Here is a 19,624-nt window from a genome sequence, read left to right as displayed (position 1 = left end):
GAACAACGATTGTCCAACGTGGAAGATAACGTGATAACTGACTTGGTGGAGTCAGCCCTGAAAAAAAAGCAACGGAAAAACCAAGAATGATGAAAACCTGAGTCAACGGCAAAACATCAGAAGTGATGGACTGAAAGAAGACACTGAAGAGAAGAAGCTAACCGTGTTTTTTGAGAAGTGGATTCCCGAGATGTTGAACATGGACATGCAGGGGAACGACTGAAAATAGAACGCGCTCACCGAGTGGGACTAACGGGATCCACCAACAGACGACTTCACCATTACACAGACAGACAGGATTGTACCTGCAGCAAGAAACAAGGGTAAAGTTACCTTGGAAGGTCAAGTAGTTTCTTTTTGCCAAGATTTTTCTGCGGCGGTTGTGAAGCGGTGGCAAGAGTCTGCTGATGCACACACAAGGCTTCAGGAAGCGGGAGTACCCAGCTGTGGGTACATCAAACGCACAGCTGAAATGGAAAACCTATTAAGGTTTTCCATCTCACTCTCCACCATGAAGGAAATCAGCGACCCTACTACCCAGTGACTGCATCAATCAGCCTGTCAGCAGGTACACAGCATCTGCCTCCAAAATGACTGCTTAAAACAACGAACAGTCGGGATTATACAGTGTTTGGAATAACAGCGTTAGGTAACGGCGTTATTTTTTCAGTAACGGGGTAGTCTAACTACTTATTTTTTACACCGTTACAACGCCGTTCACGTTACTGAACGTTAAATGGGGTGCGTTACATTGCATTGATGTCCTCCAGAAGCACCCCAGGCTTCATACCGGCTGCAGTGACTGTGAGGAGGTGGCTTAAAAACCAGGTCAGCGATTGGCTCAGGCAGAGTCATCTTTCATGGGAGCCAATCAGAGCCAGTGTTTTTTGACATACGTGCCAGCTGAGCACACACACACACACACACACACACACGAGAGCAGCGTGAAGCAGTCCGATGAAAACTTTTTTTTTCGTTTTTCATTTTCAAGGTGTCGATACAAGCACTACTTTAAATCCACTGTGGTCAAAGGCAAGAACGTGATGTGAAGTGTACATTATGTTCCGGAGCAAAGACTTTGTTGACATCAAGTGGTGAGCAACTCAAATTTGATTAAGCGTCTCACAACGACACACGCGTCTACAAAGCTTGTAGCCCAAACGAACCTCAACCACAGATCAGATCCACGAACAAAGAAGGACACGGAGCAAAGTCGCCCAAGCAGCAAAAGCTAGCTCTTTCTCCCTCACCTTTTTTTTGTTGTTTAAACATTTACTTTTGTTGTGAACAAAACACTTGTAAATACACGTTGTGTTACTTGACCAGTTGTCTCAGGTTGTGAACATTTGATTTAATTTGATATAGCGTAAAACACACTCTTTACTTTTCAAGATAATACTTGAAGTGCAGGATAAACCTCTGTTGATGTGCAGTAAATATAGTTATGTACAACAACAAGCACCTGTCTGTTCTACTCGTTTCTATTGACTTGTGAAACCTGCTAAAAAAAAAAAGCAGAATTTTTTGACATATACCAACTTTTTTTTAACAGTAACGGAAATAGTTACTTTCCTTGGTATTCAGTTACTTTTATCATAGAGTAATTCAATTACTAACTCAGTTACATTTTGGAACAAGTAGTGAGTAACTATAACTAGTTACTTTTTTAAAGTAACGTTCCCAACGCTGGTATTACATAACATTAAAAGAGCTTTTGTTCACTTGAAAGTTAAATATATTTGTACATGAATACATCTTAGTTTACTTGAGTTGCTGTTTATTACCATCATTTACACCATTGTTGTCATGTTGGCAGTAGTGATGCTAAATGAAGCTTCAATGAAGATTCATGAACCACTTTCTGTATTTTCTGACTCCACCAGGTGGAACTCTTGGTTTGAACATAGAGGCTGAAAGACTGTCAATGAAGGGTGTTTTCAAACATGTATTGAACAGACAGTGCCATCTAGTGGCTTCAAAACATATAGAAAGTGGTTCATGAATCTTCATTGAAGCTTCATTCGGCCATCTCTAGCTGGCAGTTTGATCATGATATAATCCAGATGAGGAGACCTGACATAAAAAAATATCTTTTGCTCTCTCTCACTGTGTTTCTTTTGCTCCCCCAGCTGCACTGTTGTAGCTAGAGTATGACAAGATTTTAGTTTTTGTTTTCTTTGCTGTGTTCTATGGTAGATAGGCGTTATCCAAGCTTCAGTTTGTGTTCACTTGGATCCTCCGTGTGTTTTTTCTTTGTCCAGGCAGTACTTGAGATTAAAAGCATATGCAAATTGTTTTACAAGGGAAACAAGGCCAAACAGCAAGATATAATTTCACATTATTCTGAATATTAAGTTTTGTTATTGGAATGTCAAGGGCTCTGATAATGTTGTCAAAAGGAAAGCAGTTTTAAACTATTTTAAAAAGACAAATATTCAGGTTGCATTCCTCCAAGAAACGCATTTGAATGAGGAGGAGCACAAGAAAGACCTGAGGGAATGGGTGAGACAGGTAGATTTACATCTTGTTTTACAAATAAAAGGGCTGCAGTTACATTAGTTCATAGTTTTCTGCCAGTAACAGTCAAAGATAGTTACCAAGATGGAAGGATCGTTTTAGTAAAAGGAGAACTACTGTATATTGAGAATCAGTATTATTAGGAAATGTTTACGCTCCTAATGTCTATGACGAGAACTTTTTTGCCTTCCTAATCAATACAATTTCTGGACTGTACAAATATAGTAGTTGGGGGGATTTGAATTATGTGTCTCCCTTTTCAGATAGGGATCCCCCTCATAAAGAACAATAGAAATCAGGCAGAGCACTTCAAAATGTTCTTGAGATATTTAACCTGACAGATGGTTGAAGATACATGAATCCTAATAACAAAAAGTACACATTTTATTCTCCACCTCACTTGTCATTCTCACAAACTGACGACGGTCTATATTTTTATCTGCACACATAGCTGACATGGGATCTATTGTCCTTTCAGACCGACCTCCTGTCACACTGGCAATGAGCCTCTTGGACCTGCAGAGCTTCTTTCTCGTGGAGAATGAATGCGTCACGTTTTCATGATGATAAATTGATCAAATCTTTGGAAACACAGACAGGCCTCTATTTAGAGGCAAATGACTGCAATGACTGATCCCAGATTGGTGTGGGAAGCTTTCAAAGCTTACATGTGAGGCACGATTACATCGTAACAAGGAAGGCTGAGTCTGATGTTTTGTTTGCTCGACAAAGAGTGTCTGAATTTGGAAATAAGTCAAATCAGTTCTTCGTTTGTCTTTCAAGAAACTCTCCCCTAAAAGCTTTTGTTTCTGCAATATCTGATTGGGACCACATCCGTGAAACCAACAATACAAAGATCAATGAATGCTTTCAGAAATGTTATGAAACATTGCATACCTCAGAATTGGACAGCAGTACACTTAGCAGCAGTACTTTTCTCGAAGGTTTACAGATGCCTCAGCGAACACAACAACAAGCTAGTCCGATAGAAGGACTTGATACAAGAACAGAAATGTATAAAGCAATCCTCACTGCAGCCAAATTAAAATTCAGGGGCCAATTGATACTGTGCTCAGTTATATTAAAAAAAAAGAAAAGCAAAATTAACAAATTCCTACAACACGGGTTCCACAAATCCTTTGAAGAGGATGAACTCCCAAAATCTATTTATTTAGCCCATATTGTAGTTATCCCCCCAAAAAATGGAAAGACCCAGAACTATGTGCTTTTTATTGCCCAGTTTGCCTATCAGGATGGATAAATACTCTCCAAAGTAGTGTCTAATCGGCTGGAAAGAATGGTAACTGATATTATTTCTTTATAGCACCATATTAATCCCCAGAGGGAAAATTCCTTTCTGAATTGACCCATCAGTTGCAGCCACTCAGGGGAGCTGGGGTGGAACTGAGGGTCTTGCTCAGGGACCCCCAGTGCATGTTTTTGTGGAATGTGGGCGTAAACCGGAATACCGGGGGAAACCCACGCACACACAGGGGGAACATGCAAACCCCACACAGAATGGCCCCCGGGCCATATTTGAACCCACAACCTTCTTGCTTCTTGCTTCTTGCTATATTTGTACTGTGTTATCATTTTGAAAATGTTTGATAATAAGAATGTTAAAAAATAAATAAATAAATAAAAATGGGTTGTTTCAAAAACAAAGTTAATAGATTTAAATACAAAAAAAATACAAAAAAATAAAAGCAAATCAAAATGCCAAAGAACTTGAAATAAGAAGGTTTAAAAAAAAAAAAGTCTGGTTGCAGCTGTTAATGGGTGTGTATTAAAAATCATCACCATGTCAAGCGTGTCAAAATCATTACAGTTCAGCTGCCATTTGAGCTCCAGTGTACAAAAATGATCCCTTTTTTCATTGCAAAGCAGTAAAAGATCTGAACAAGCTCAATCTGTGTGCGTGCGTGGATGTGTGCACTCGGAAACACTGGGAAACTCTTCACACCCCTTCAATGTTTCTACATCTTGTCACAGTACACTCACAAATGTATTGTATTGTTATTTTACGTGATAGATTAATGCAACCTACCACATAATTGGAAATGGTACATGAAGAGTGTGTCGTACAAACGTATTCATACATTTTACTGTGATACCTGTGAAACAAATCCAGTAAATCCAAGACCCTTTAGAAGCCCGTTTGTAAGAGTCAAACAGCAAAACGGTGGTAGAAAACTCGTGCTTATCACCCTGAATACATGAAACATGGTGGTGGCAGCATCATGCTGTGGCGATGTGTAGAATTATGAAGTCTTTTCACAGTAGCTTGTACAGTTTGTGGTTAACGGAGCAGTGGTTTCAAAAGTGTGCTGTTGTGCTACAATCAGTGATGATGAGGATGATGAGTCATTGGAGATTTATAGAACCAAATCCACTGATAAAAATCCACAAATCCACTACTAATTGTAGTAAAGATCAGTTAAAGCTTCACTACAAGCTTTGTTTCATTCCATAGGAATGAAAGTTGAAGCTTTTGCAGCCTCAATAAGAAGAATGAAGAAATGATTCATGTAACTAGTGAAAGTGTAGTTTTGGTTTTTTTTCATGCAGAGATGCAGCTGTTCGTTGACTGTTTTCAAATGAAAATGACTCAACGTGGACTTTGGGACTTTAAAAGAGGTGCTTGTAGCGAGTAAACTGGTGCAGCAGCGATTCAAGTCTTTACCACAGCAAGACTGCAAATTATCAGGCGCCTTAAACAAGGACACTGAACGGAGTAACCATTATTTACACTCAAGGATATACAATGGGAGGGTGTGTGTGTGTGTGTGTGTGTGTGTGTGTGTGTGCATATTCCCAAGAGAAGAGGTGACATTTCCTCAGAACTCTTCCTGGTTTCTGGGGAGGAGAAGTCGGTCGACCTTTCAGAAGCTGATAACAATAACTTCCGCTATTCGCAGCGGAGCTGGGATCGTTTGTGGCTCCTGTCTCGCGGGAAGACGTCTAACTGGAGTAATTATGACTGAGACTTCATTGGGTGTAATGATCAGCCCCATCCACCCCGGACCATCCAGTGAAGATTCTTTCATCATGACCTTACAGGAAGTCACACCCCGAGCGAAGCGCGTAGGAGCTGCCTCCAACCCCCCGCGGGGAGAGGACGTCTTTTGAATTTATGTATTGATGCCTGCCTCTAACACCCACCCCCCACCCCACCCACGGGTACAACTTTCCCCCGATGAGCCAGGAGACAGGCAGCCTTTGTTATCCAGGAATCTAATTACAGTTTGGGCGTCAGGGCCTTCACTGCTGTAAGGCCCCCAAGAGAGGATCTCAAAGTTGGTGGCAGCTCTCAGCCCTTTGGCCTCGCTCGCCAGCTCTCTCCATCAGCAGCCACAGCACAAGGTGGCCAGCAGTTCAGCTTTTTGTCAATAAGAACCGACAGGACGGGCCGGCCGTGCTCTAATTACATTTCATTTAGTAGTGAATCCATCACCTGCTCCCGATCCTCAGCTCCGTCACATACGTGAGCTCACCATCTGGTACGGAAATGCGGCAATCTGCCACCAAAACTTGACGCTTCGATTAGTCCCCCAGAAAAAGAAAAAAAAAAATAACTGGACATGAAATTTTCATGGCCTCAGCGCGGTCATGAATATTTAACACTCATATGGAGGATGAAGTGTAGTTCAGCTCATTGTTTTCTCCACCAGAACGTATCTCACCAATAAGCAGCCGTCGTCAGAAAGCAGGAATCTGAGCGAACGACTGATTTCCACCACGAGACGCAAACTTCCTGCCAGATACAGGGTTTTGTGTCACGTCAGCTTGATGATTCTCCTTTTGCGGAGTTTGTTGGGGCTGAGAGCGAGTGATGGCCAAATGAAGATTCATGAACCACTTTCTATAGTGAGGCTGAAAGATAGAGGCTGAAAGACTGTCAGTGAAGGGTGTTTTCAAACATGTATTGAACAGACAGTGCCATCTAGTGGCTTGAAAAAATATAGAAAGTGGTTCATGAATCTTCATTGAAGCTTCATTTGGCCATCAATACTTTCAGCCTCTATCTTCAAACCAAGCGTGCCATCTGGTGGAGACAGAAAATACAGAAAATGGTTCATGAATCTTCATTGAAGCTTCATTTGGCCTTCACTACCGAGAGCTAACTTTAGACGTTTTGCCATTCCACAAAAAATGACAATTAAATGAGTCTACTGTTTAAAAAACACAGTCGACTCAGTAGTAGTAGTAGTAGAAATTTTGACCGGACACTCATTTTGACTGTATTTATTCTCCCAATCAAAGAGAGAGGGAGGGACCCCCACTTGAAAATCTGCCTTAATGCCTTAAAGGAATGTCAGATTGGGGGAGTTGCATTGCCTGTTTATTGACAGGATAGCATTCGCTCTTGGCAACATTTACTTTATTCCCTGAGAACTGACCGAATCTATGAAAGAATGAAACAACAGCGGGGCACGCTCTTACTGGGTCTACCACATACACCAATAAATCATCGGCATATAACGATAATTTAAATTCTGTGCGAGTCCTGGTGATGCCATTAAAAGTAGGGGAGTTCCTCAAATAAATAGACAAGGGCTCTATTACAAGTGCAAACAACAGGGGGACAGAGGGCAACCCTGTCTACAACCTCTATTTAAGAAAAAGTATCCAGACCGGATGTCGTCAGTGGTGATGCTGGCACAGGGGAGTGTATAAAGAAGGTGTATCCATGATATAAAGCTTTTGCCAAATCTGAATTTAGCTAAGACTGAAAATAAATAACTCCATTCAACCTGATCGAATGCTTTTTCGGCATCAATTGATATCACTACTTCAGGATTAACAGTTGTTTCTTTTGAATAGACTACATTTAACAAAGATCGAACATTATAATAGAGCTGACGCCCCTTTATAAAGCCAGTTTGTTCGTTGGAAATGATTGTTGGAACAACCTTTTCGAGCCGGCAAGCCAAGGCCTTTGCCAGAATCTTTGCGTCTACGTTCATTAAAGAGATTGGTCTATAGGAGGTACAAAGATCAGGATCCTTGTCCTTCTTTAAAAGACACTAATAGAGGCTCGTCTCAGTGTAGGAGGAAGAGATCAGAGTGACGGGGATTCAACATACACAGAGTGAAGTAATGGGATGAGCTCGGCATGAATAGCTTTAAAAAATTCAACAGGAAACCCGTCGGGTCCTGGGGCTTTATTATCTTGCATGTTTTGTAAAGCTGAATTTAGTTCTTGAGTGGTCAGCGCGGATTGTAATTGGTCAACCAATTCTGGATTTATGGAGGGGAATTGAAGTTTATCTAAGAATGTGTGCATATCAGCTTGGTCTGGTGGAACCTCAGAGCTATACAGGGACTCATAAAAAGATGAAAACACAGAATTGATAACGGCCGGGTCTTCCTGCAATGATCCAGATCCATCTTTAATTAAACGGTATTAAACGTGAGGCTGCTTGACGACATAGCTGGCGGGCTAATAACCGACTAGACTTGTCACCATGTTCATAGTCTCCAGAATGGGAGTGAATTAACAGGCGTTCAGCCTCATTAGTTGTTATAAGGTCTAGCTCAGTTTGTAAGGCCACACAATGCTTTGAAAGGTCAACAATTGGGGCGATCGCAAATTGTTGGTCCACTGATTCTAGATCAGATGAAAGCTTCAGAATATTTGACATCGTTAATTTTCTTATATGTGCAGAATATGAAATGATCTGACCCTGGAGATATGCGTTGAAGGACTCCCACAATAGGTAGAGATAGGTTCAGAGTCAGATTGATTAAGAGCAATACATTCCTCTATTGCAACTGTCCAGATTTTTAATGTTTCGGAAACAGTAAAGTTGTCATCTTCCTGGTGTCTGTAGTACTTGTCTCCTTATTTTGATTTTCAATGGGAATCTACAAGGCTTCCCAAAGTTTTATACATTATTCCCAGCACTTCAGGAGTGTTTTCAGAACATCGGCTAGTATCACGCTGGATTAATAAAGCATGGCTTTGTACCAAATATCTGTGGCTCGATTGTAAATGTGGGAACTGTGTCGTGGACATTTTGTTGTCGTTGTCAGTGCTGCTTGGAATAAAGTGTTAAAACAGGGTTTTTCTGTCAGGAATATTTGATTAGGTCCCAAGGGACAGGATCATGGAGAGAGCAGTCAGCTGTCTGCAGGATAGACGGTGTGTCTTCATCACCAGTGAGGAGGAGGAGGAGGAGGAGGAGGAGGAGGAGGAGGAGGGCTGGAAAGTGGGCACATTAGGACAACAACAAGGAGTTCACCTTGACATTCACAGAAACAGCGTTTGGTTGTCATTAGATAAGACAAAGATAAGTCTTTGCTAGTTTGAAGCCTGGGAAACATTGAAGCTTGTGACAACAGGATACAATGAGGCAGTTTGATCATAAGAGTATTGAGCTGAAAATATTATTTTACTATGACAACTGTAAGTCAAATATTCTGATTTATGCTTTTATATTAATTTTCAAAGCACCAGGCTGGTTAGTTTGCAAAAGTTGATGCTATTTAAAAAAATTAAAAGTTTTTCAAATTTCTGTTTATTGTGAGGTATTGTTTATAGTGAGGTATTGTTTATAGTGAGGTATTGTTTATAGTGAGGTATTGTTTATAGTGAGGTATTGTTTATTGTGAGGTATTGTTTATAGTGAGGTATTGTTTATAGTGAGGTATTGTTTATTGTGAGGTATTGTTTATAGTGAGGTATTGTTTATAGTGAGGTATTGTTTATAGTGAGGTATTGTTTATTGTGAGGTATTGTTTATAGTGAGGTATTGTTTATAGTGAGGTATTGTTTATTGTGAGGTATTGTTCATAGTGAGGTATTGTTTATAGTGAGGTATTGTTTATAGTGAGGTATTGTTTATTGTGAGGTATTGTTCATAGTGAGGTATTGTTTATAGTGAGGTATTGTTTATAGTGAGGTATTGTTTATTGTGAGGTATTGTTTATAGTGAGGTATTGTTTATAGTGAGGTATTGTTTATTGTGGGGTATTGTTTATAGTGAGGTATTGTTCATAGTGAGGTATTGTTCATAGTGAGGTATTGTTTATAGTGAGGTATTGTTTATTGTGAGGTATTGTTTATAGTGAGGTATTGTTTATAGTGAGGTATTGTTTATAGTGAGGTATTGTTTATTGTGGGGTATTGTTTATTGTGAGGTATTGTTTATTGTGAGGTATTGTTTATAGTGAGGTATTGTTTATTGTGAGGTATTGTTTATTGTGAGGTATTGTTCATAGTGAGGTATTGTTTATAGTGAGGTATTGTTTATTGTGAGGTATTGTTTATTGTGAGGTATTGTTTATTGTGAGGTATTGTTCATAGTGAGGTATTGTTTATAGTGAGGTATTGTTTATAGTGAGGTATTGTTTATTGTGAGGTATTGTTCATAGTGAGGTATTGTTTATAGTGAGGTATTGTTTATAGTGAGGTATTGTTTATTGTGAGGTATTGTTCATAGTGAGGTATTGTTTATAGTGAGGTATTGTTTATAGTGAGGTATTGTTTATTGTGAGGTATTGTTTATTGTGAGGTATTGTTTATAGTGAGGTATTGTTTATTGTGAGGTATTGTTTATTGTGAGGTATTGTTTATAGTGAGGTATTGTTTATTGTGAGGTATTGTTTATTGTGAGGTATTGTTTATAGTGAGGTATTGTTTATTGTGAGGTATTGTTTATAGTGAGGTATTGTTCATAGTGAGGTATTGTTTATAGTGAGGTATTGTTTATAGTGAGGTATTGTTTATTGTGGGGTATTGTTTATAGTGAGGTATTGTTTATAGTGAGGTATTGTTTATTGTGAGGTATTGTTTATAGTGAGGTATTGTTTATAGTGAGGTATTGTTTATAGTGAGGTATTGTTTATTGTGAGGTATTGTTCATAGTGAGGTATTGTTTATAGTGAGGTATTGTTTATAGTGAGGTATTGTTTATTGTGGGGTATTGTTTATAGTGAGGTATTGTTTATAGTGAGGTATTGTTTATTGTGAGGTATTGTTCATAGTGAGGTATTGTTTATAGTGAGGTATTGTTTATTGTGAGGTATTGTTTATTGTTCATGCGTGCAAAGTTGTGCTGGTAGAGGCTGTAGATCAAATGTAGGCTTTGCAGAGTCTGAGGTGTGTGTGGGCTTGATAACTGTGAGGTGATTCTTTAATTTATGTCTATGATTAAATGGAGGTTTGGGATTTTCTCCTGCCTGCGGCTAATTCTGATCATTAGTAGAGGATCATTCAATTATCTGATCTCAGTGTGGCGTGCACATAGTTAGATAAGTGCACGCCACACTGATGGCCTAATTAATACATCAAATTAAATGTGATATTTGCTGTTAAAACAGCACATTTCTTTGTAAAGAAAATATTCGGTGCGGCTGATTAACATATTTAGACAATATATTTTACTAACCATATCTTTATCATAAGTAGATGTGTGATGTTTGCAAAAATCTAAACTGCTTAATAAATGAAAATGACATGTCCATTAAAAAAAATTAGTAAAGTATACATAATAAAAAAAAAGCACTTTTCATATAAATATATAATAATATATAAATATAAAATGTAAAATGATTAAATAAACCGCATAATTTCTCTGTTCTCTAGGAAGTAAACATTTCATTTTAAAAACCTTTATGTACCTAACCCAGCAAAAACTGTCTACTGTACAACTGCTTTGTCATATATTGATGTTATTAGAGCTTAATCATGTGTTCGTGTTGATAATGTCACATCTCAATGAAGCAGATCTGTAGAAATCTGCTGAACAAGGCTGAAACCGTAAACCAAAATGGACGATGGCGGCTCCACTAAAGGAACACTGGCCCCTTTCTGGTCACCAACCCTCCCTGGCCTGTGAAATCAACAACAAATCAAGTCATCCTGAAATGGAAAATCACATATTTTATTCTTAGATTGTTTCAGTTACAGTCTCTGTATCAAAAAAAAAAAAAAAATCATAAAAAAAAAATCTTAACCATCACTAGTGGAAAATAACATTTCAGAAATACTTTACAATTAAAACATGTCAGTAGTTTACAATATAAAGTCAATCAAATCTACACAATTGATCTATAATACAACTGTAGCCAGTGACATATAAAGTACCATAAAAGAAACAGGAAAATATATATATATATGCACATTCTCCTGCTTCAACAACTTTAATAATTAGAAACTTTTTTTTTCTCTCCAAGGAACTTAAGGTGCCTCATTAGTCCAGTGATATGTGCTAAACCATCGCAGAAAATACAGTAAAAAGCACTCGTTTAAAGGAATTAAAATTTGGGGAGTCAGTGCCCATTTTTAAATCGGTCCGTTCACATTTGGTTGAATGGGTTAAGGCGGCGCAGTGTTTGTACCGTCAGCAGGGATGAAAAGGGATTTTGTAGGGAAGTGCAGTCCAGTGTGACGCTTCTCTTGGCACCTGATGAACTGCTTCCAGCTCTGGGCTCCGTCCAGGGAGCCAGTGGCCTCCTGCTTCCTCCTGCTTCCTCCTGCTTCCTCCTGCTTCCTCCTGCTTCCTCCTGCTTCCTCCTGCTTCCTCCTGCTTCCTCCTGCTTCCTCCTGCTTCCTCCTGCTTCCTCCTGCTTCCTCCTGCTTCCTCCTGGTCCAGGACCCGGGCGGCTCAGGGCCGGTGGAAGCTGCCGGGGATGGAGAAGAGAGAAGCACTCAATTAAAAAGAAAAACAAACAACTCAGTGATGAAGTATGGGGGTGGTGAGGTATGGAGGTGAGGCATGGAGGTGGGTTCTGGGTGTGGCGAGGTATGGAGGTGAGGTATGTAGGTGAGGTATGTAGGCGAGGTATGGAGGTGAGGTATGGAGGTGAGGTATGGAGGTGGGTTCTGTGGGTGGTGAGGTATGGAGGTGAGGTATGGAGGTGGGTTCTGGGGGTGGTGAGGTATGGAGGTGAGGTATGGACGTGAGGTATAGAGGCGAGGTATGGAGGTGGGTTCTGGGGGTGGTGAGGTATGGAGGTGAGGTATGGAGGTGAGGTATGGAGGCGAGGTATGGAGGTGGGTTCTGGGTGATGGAGGTGAGGTATGGAGGTGAGGAATGGAGGCGAGGTATGGAGGTGAGGAATGGAGGCGAGGTATGGAGGCGAGGTATGGAGGTGAGGTATGGGGGTGGGTTCTGGGTGATGGAGGTGAGGTATGGAGGCGAGGTATGGAGGTGAAGAATGGAGGCGAGGTATGGAGGTGAGGTATGGAGGTGGGTTCTGGGTGATGGAGGTGAGGTATGGAGGTGAGTGTGGTGGCTCACCGGGTGTAGATCCGACTCTCCTGGTGAACCTCCATCTCCGAGCTCTTGAACTCGTTGAGCTCCTTGCGGATTGCGGCCTGACGACGAAAAACTCTCATCAGCAACGATCAAAACTTCACGACTTCACATCATTCACGTTAAAACACACATATCCAAGAGTGAAATGAAACGACCATTCTGATTGGTCGAAATTGTTCATTCTCAGCCAATCACTGATCCGCTGACGAACACCACCATTCATTTCCTGTTAGCGAGACAGAAGTGGAACATTTGGGTTTGAAACGATTCGACAATGTTCTGAGCTCAACTGTCATGAGAGCAATAAAATATCCAAGGCCCAATCCCAATTCTATTTTGTAACCCTACCCCTTAGCCCTGCGCCTACGCCTCTGCCTTCCCCTCCAAAACGAGGACAAAGGCAAAGGGATAAAAGTTTCAGCCCTTAGATTTGGGTGCTTTGTTTCGTTTTCCACCGTTCCACATCAAGGAGAAGAAATAGACGGAGACATGGATTACTTCAGTTTTCGCGCTGTATTTGGACTTCAGAAATATTTCCTCATTCACCATGTGAAAGCGGAGGAGCTTCCTTGTTTGTTCGGGGGTCCCTGTTTTCAAAACACCCGTATTAGAAGACTTTGGAACTATACAGTGTAATAATAAAATGTTATAAACACAGTCTCTACGAAACAAATACACACGGAAGATACAGACGGCAGCACTACTGCCGTTCTTACTAGTATAAAACACAACAGGTTTAGATAACTTTAGAAGTGTATATATCTGTGAAATGCGAGTCCTTCGGTGCCATGTCCTCATACCCCTCTGTTTGAAGTGTGCATCTGTAAACACTCCATTTCGAGGGGTGAATAGCCCTTCCCCTCACCCCTCCGCCTCTGCGCAATAGTGAAATGGGACACCCCTCAGACTCTCGTGAACACGCATTTCAAAGGGGTAGGGGTAAGATGAAGGGCTAAGGGGTAGAATTGGGACGCAGCCCAAGACTTTAAGCTTTCTTTGTTTTTTGTGCAGTGTCCAAATTATTATGCAAATGATATTCCTTTCATCTTCCTAAATAGTCGATGCAAATGACAGTCAACATCATTTTAAAGTCATCAAACGTAGAGCGTAACTCAAATGTTATTGAACATACCTCTCAATGAAAAGTGTTTTTTTTTTTTTTTTTACAAAAATAAATAACTTAAAATGCACTCTTCCAAATCATTGTCCAGAGGCAGCAGCAACTTCAAATATCGGTTTGCTGCTTTGTCATGACATTTTAGGAGGTGCTCTCTTAATCCGATGTATTTCTCTGGCAGAACTCTTCCTCATTGTGCCTTTATCTGCACCAACCATGTGTGCTCGGAATCAGCCACGAATGTCTTAACAGCACGATGATCACGATTACATTTTCATGAAATATCCTTTCATACCTTGTCCAAGGCATTCAGGTATTTGACGCTTTTCAGCAGCGGAGAGATCTTTTTCTTTCCCATATTGCTTGAAAACGGCGGCCTGCTTAATGGCCCATTGTGTTGTTGCTTTTACGTTCATATTTCACTATTTAAAGGGTTTATCTTGAATATTTGGTGTCCTTTTTTCAGCACAAGCTCACCTACATAATTCTACGATTATTTATTAACTTTGACACTTTGGAAGAACACACTGGACCTAAAAACACACAAATAAAAAAGAATAACTTTTTTTGGATTTGAGCTAGAGAAACAAGAGCATGTTTATTGAACTAACAAGTGAGAGGACATTCAATGAGTTCTTTACACACACCAATGCATAAAAGACTATACTGTATTTCAACACAATTTTTAAACAATTGTATAAAGTCACCGTTTTGACAATACTTTGGATTTTACCTCATATTTCACTATTTGGAGCTACTAAAACTATCATTTTGGGTATCATTCTTTTCAGCAAGTCACCTATTTGATTCTGAAATTAAATTAAATGAAAGAATTTTTTCGTTTTGACACACTCGACCTAAAATTGCAAAAATAAAAAAAATTCCCCCAAAATATGAGTAGGAAAAAGATAGATTTGTATATTGACAGGCCCAAACATGAAATTAAAGATGACAGCGCTATAGAGGAGCTAGAACTAGGTCTTCAGAATGCATAGAAACTGATTAATCGTACATCGTGTACAAATTAATAAAAAAAAGTTATTAATGGCTCCAACTGCTCACAGAGCACGGCCTACAATATCATGTTTAGTTTTCATCATAAATCCGGTTTTATTTGGCCTCTCAACACGACACGCTACGTCATAGGGCCACGTAAAAGCATCCCCCGGGGAGCCAGGCTTCATAATGTGGAACGTCTTTCTTTTGTAGTTTTTCCTTTAACTTTGCTCAACTGGCAAACTAACTATCACAGGTGTCTGAGTTTGATTTCAGTGATCCAAAGAGCCCTGACGCAGAATACAATCCTCAGGTTTAATTGAAAAACAAACAATTGAATCTATGACACTTACAGGCAACTTGCATAATAATTTGGAATGGGGGCTAGACTAGCTACAACCAGCAGATGGCGGTATTTCAAGAAGAAGAAGGAGAAGCAGGAGAGGAAGCGGGAGAAGAAGAATAGCCTCAATAGACACTGAATAGTCCCAATAGTCCCATGTAGACACTTAATAGACCCCTATAGACACTGAATAGTCCCAATAGACACTAAATAGACCCAATAGTCCCAATAGACACTGAATAGTCCTAATAGACACTAAATAGACCCAATAGTCCCAATAGACACTGAATAGACCCAATAGTCCCAATAGACACTGAATAGACCCAATAGTCCCAATAGACACTGAATAGACCCAATAGTCCCAATAGACACTGAATAGACCCAATAGTCCCAATAGACACTAAATAGACCCAATAGACACTAAATAGACCCAATAGTCCCAATAGACACTGAATAGACCCAATAGTCCCAATAGACACTGAATAGACCCAATAGTCCCAATAGACACTGAATAGACCCAATAGTCCCAATAGACACTAAATAGACCCAATAGACACTAAATAGACCCAATAGTCCCATATAGACACTGAATAGTCCCAATCGTTCCAATACACACTGAATAGTCCCAATCGTTCCAACACACACTGAATAGTCCCAATAGTTCCAATACACAATGAATAGTCCCAATAGTTCCAATACACACTGAATAGTCCCAATCGTTCCAATACACACTGAATAGTCCCAATCGTTCCAATACACACTGAATAGTCCCAATAGTTCCAATACACACTGAATAGTCCCAATAGTTCCAATAGATACTGTATAGGCCCAATCGTTCCAATACACACTGAATAGTCCCAATCGTTCCAATAGACACTGAATAGTCCCAATCGTTCCAATAGACACTGAATAGTCCCAATCGTTCCAATACACACTGAATAGTCCCAATCGTTCCAATAGACACTGAATAGTCCCAATCGTTCCAATACACACTGAATAGTCCCAATCGTTCCAATACACACTGAATAGTCCCAATCGTTCCAATACACACTGAATAGTCCCAATCGTTCCAATAGACACTGAATAGTCCCAATCGTTCCAATAGACACTGAATAGTCCCAATCGTTCCAATAGACACTGAATAGTCCCAATCGTTCCAATAGACACTGAATAGTCCCAATCGTTCCAATAGACACTGAATAGTCCCAATCGTTCCAATACACACTGAATAGTCCCAATCGTTCCAATAGACACTGAATAGTCCCAATCGTTCCAATAGACACTGAATAGTCCCAATCGTTCCAATACACACTGAATAGTCCCAATAGTTCCAATAGACACTGAATAGTCCCAATCGTTCCAATACATACTGTATAGGCCCAATCGTTCCAATACACACTGAATAGTCCCAATAGTTCCAATAGATACTGTATAGGCCCAATCGTTCCAATACATACTGTATAGTCCCAATCGTTCCAATACACACTGAATAGTCCCAATAGTTCCAATAGATACTGTATAGGCCCAATCGTTCCAATAGACACTGGATAGTCTCAATAGTCCCAATAGACACAGAATAGTCCCATATGGTGTGGGTGTTTGCGTGTTTCTATTTTTATTTTATGTGAAGCACTTTTAAGGTGCATGTATATCTGTATGAAAAGTGCTATATAAATAAAGTTTGATTTGATTTGATATCGACACTGAATAGAGTAGGAGGCAGTGAATACTATAAAGGATTATTGTGCTGGAGGACAGAGGGAGAACTTGTTCTTGCTGACTTAATACTGCCGATATTTGGTGCTGAAAGCTGATCTGGACCTGCAGGCTCCAAACAAATGAGTTTGTTTTCTAAAAGCTGGACTCGCATATACAGTAAACTGCTTGTATCTGCAGGCATGACATTTACAGCGTCACTAATCTTTCATACTGGAGTCACTCTCCATTAACCCATTCAAAAGACTGTGTGTGTGTGTGTGTGTGTGTGTGTGTGTGTGTGTGTGTGTGTGTGTGTGTGTGTGTGTGTGTGTGTGTGTGTGTGTGTGTGTGTGTGTGGCTACACTTTCTTTTAAAGATTTTGTGCTTGGCATTATTGCAGACATTCTTAAAATTTTACTTTTTGTTTCTTTCAAAACACAACAAATGACAGGTTATGTTAAACTGTAATGAAATCCTTCAGTGGAAAATGAAACGTCTTTCTTCTGAGCTCCACTGCACCGAGTAATCCCTCTGATAAAACTCAACCCTGCTCCCGTGTGGCATTCCCGGGATTCTTCCTCAATAACTCCATCTGCTTGGAATGTAAATCTCCTCGGGGGGGGGGGGGGGGGGGGGGGGGTAAGCTCGCCCTGGTAGAGCTGCTGCAGGTATAGAAGAGAAGAGAGCGAGAGAAATAGACAGACCTTGTCAGCAGGAGTCAGCTTGGTCCAGGGTTTGTCGGCCCTCCGGTCATAGTCGTGAGCGTGGGTGGACTCCACGTACTCGTGGAAGCGCAGGATCTTGCGCGCCTGCAGCTCTGCCACGGTGGGTCTCTGCGACAGCTGGGAGCACAACGAACAAATGAAGCTTAATAACAAGTGTTTTGATTTTTTCCACTACAGTCACATCCCAGCGCGCTGACCTTTCTGGTGAGCCTCCGTTTGATCTCGCAGCGCTCCAGCCGGCGATCCGCTTCGTTCTTGGCTGCAGAGGGGGGAGAAAACATTCCATGAGTGGGGGGGGGGGGGGGGGGGGGGGGGGGGGGCAAACACTGCGGCCAGTCAGGTAGATTTCACCTGAGCTGCTGTTGACTTGCCCATAGACATAATAAAGAGTAGACGCTAGTGATGGCTAAATGAAGATTCATGAACCACTGTCTATATTTTCTGACTCCACCAGGTGGAACTCTTGGTTTGAACATAGAGGCTGAAAGACTGTCAATGAAGGGTGTTTTCAAACATTTATTAAACAGACAGTGCCATCTAGTGGCTTCAAAATATATATAAAGTGGTTCATGAATCTTCATTGAAGCTTCATTTGCCTTCACTCGTCGACGCCACAGAACAGGAAATATGGCGGCCATCTTGGCCTGGTCGTCAAGTCCGTGAACACAAACCATAGCAGCAGAGAATTCAAGACACCAGAGTACCGTGTGGAGTATTTCTGTACAAATTGATGGACTGGTGTCAAACACGAAGCTGTTGGGATCTCACAAGACCACAGAAAGTAAAGACAATTTTCATGTTATGATACAACTATCATGATGTGAATTCTGACTCAGGAATGTGACTGAGCATCACATCCAGTAGGGGGGGGGGCCCGGCAGACACTGCAGACCCATACAAATCCTCCCCCGCTTTCTGCTCAAAAGACACTTCCCCCATGCACTCAGCCCTGATTGGGTGAAGCTCTCAGGATTTCACACCTTTGAATCCCCCAACTTTCATCAAAACATTTGGAGAGATTCTCTCAAAAGGCTTTTGCTCTTGTTCTTGGACGGAGGAGGTGGGTTGCTGGAGGCCTGCAAGCAGAGTCCTGCAAGCAGAGTCCTGCAAGCAGAGTCCTGCAACCAGAGTCCTGCAACCAGACGCCTGCAACCAGAGGCCTTCACTCCTCAACTCCTCTGCTGACCCACCATGAGGGTCAGACCTTCCCCTGGTCCAGAGACCAGCACCCAGAGTCTGCTCTCCCATCAACCAGGAAAACCAAGCAGTTCCTCCAGGACGGACCAGGGAAACGACGCCTCACAGAACTTCTTTGTGTTTTCCTCAACCAGCAGGAAAACCATCACAGACCTGAGCGACCAGCTCCTCAGTCTGGACAAAAGGAACAACCAGGAGCTGCAAAGAAGGACTCCTGAAACATCAACTTCATCTTCTTCTCCTCAGCCTGCAGAACCAGCAACCACAGTTAGCAGGAGGTGCTAACTACAGGAGAAGACACCAGCTTCCCTCCAGCAGGACAACAACTGAACTCCTTCAAGGAAGTGGGAACAACAACTGGACTTTACCTGAGATTAGTTAAACCTGATGCTATGATAGAACTGTTTAACTTTATGAAGATGTGTTGATTCTATTACAGTGCAGGTCCCTTTGGGCAAGTGCTGACAACTGTTTACTTGCCCGAACAAATTTTGACTGACCCAAAATTTTATGGAAATGTATAAGCTCAGGGAAGGTGTATCTCTTTATACTCTTCAATCTGAAGAAATAATAATCTATATTTTAAGTTTTTTCTTCACAGCAAAAAGGCCAGAGTTCAATTAATGCCAACTGGCCTAAAATAAACAAATAATATGTATAATATAATAATATGTATAATAAACACTGCTTTTTGCTGTGTTGGTCTGAAATACATTTGATAGTATAAAGATTGGAGATGTCACACCCTACTTATACACACTGCCAC

General features: G+C 40.9%; 1 protein-coding gene across 4 annotated transcripts in view; it reads right to left on the bottom strand.

The window, feature by feature from the left end:
• Positions 1-11,403: 11,403 nt before the first annotated feature.
• The window catches only part of phactr4a (phosphatase and actin regulator 4a), a 64,530-nt gene continuing 56,309 nt past the window's right edge, over positions 11,404-19,624 (bottom strand). For all 4 annotated transcript variants that reach the window (XM_080516243.1, XM_080516244.1, XM_080516242.1 and 1 more), the window contains 4 exons: positions 17,859-17,920; positions 17,641-17,778; positions 12,765-12,841; positions 11,404-12,144 (listed from right to left, as the gene is read on the bottom strand). In XM_080516243.1, coding sequence (XP_080372369.1) covers positions 12,129-12,144; positions 12,765-12,841; positions 17,641-17,778; positions 17,859-17,920 — 293 coding nt within the window. In that variant the 3' untranslated portion in view covers positions 11,404-12,128. The remainder of the gene's footprint in view (positions 12,145-12,764; positions 12,842-17,640; positions 17,779-17,858; positions 17,921-19,624) is intronic.

This window comes from Blennius ocellaris, assembly GCF_963422515.1.
Source record: "Blennius ocellaris genome assembly, chromosome: 20".
Taxonomy (NCBI): Eukaryota; Metazoa; Chordata; class Actinopteri; order Blenniiformes; family Blenniidae; genus Blennius; species Blennius ocellaris.
Note: the sequence above shows the minus strand (reverse complement) of the source record. Positions and strands in the feature narration are given on the sequence as shown.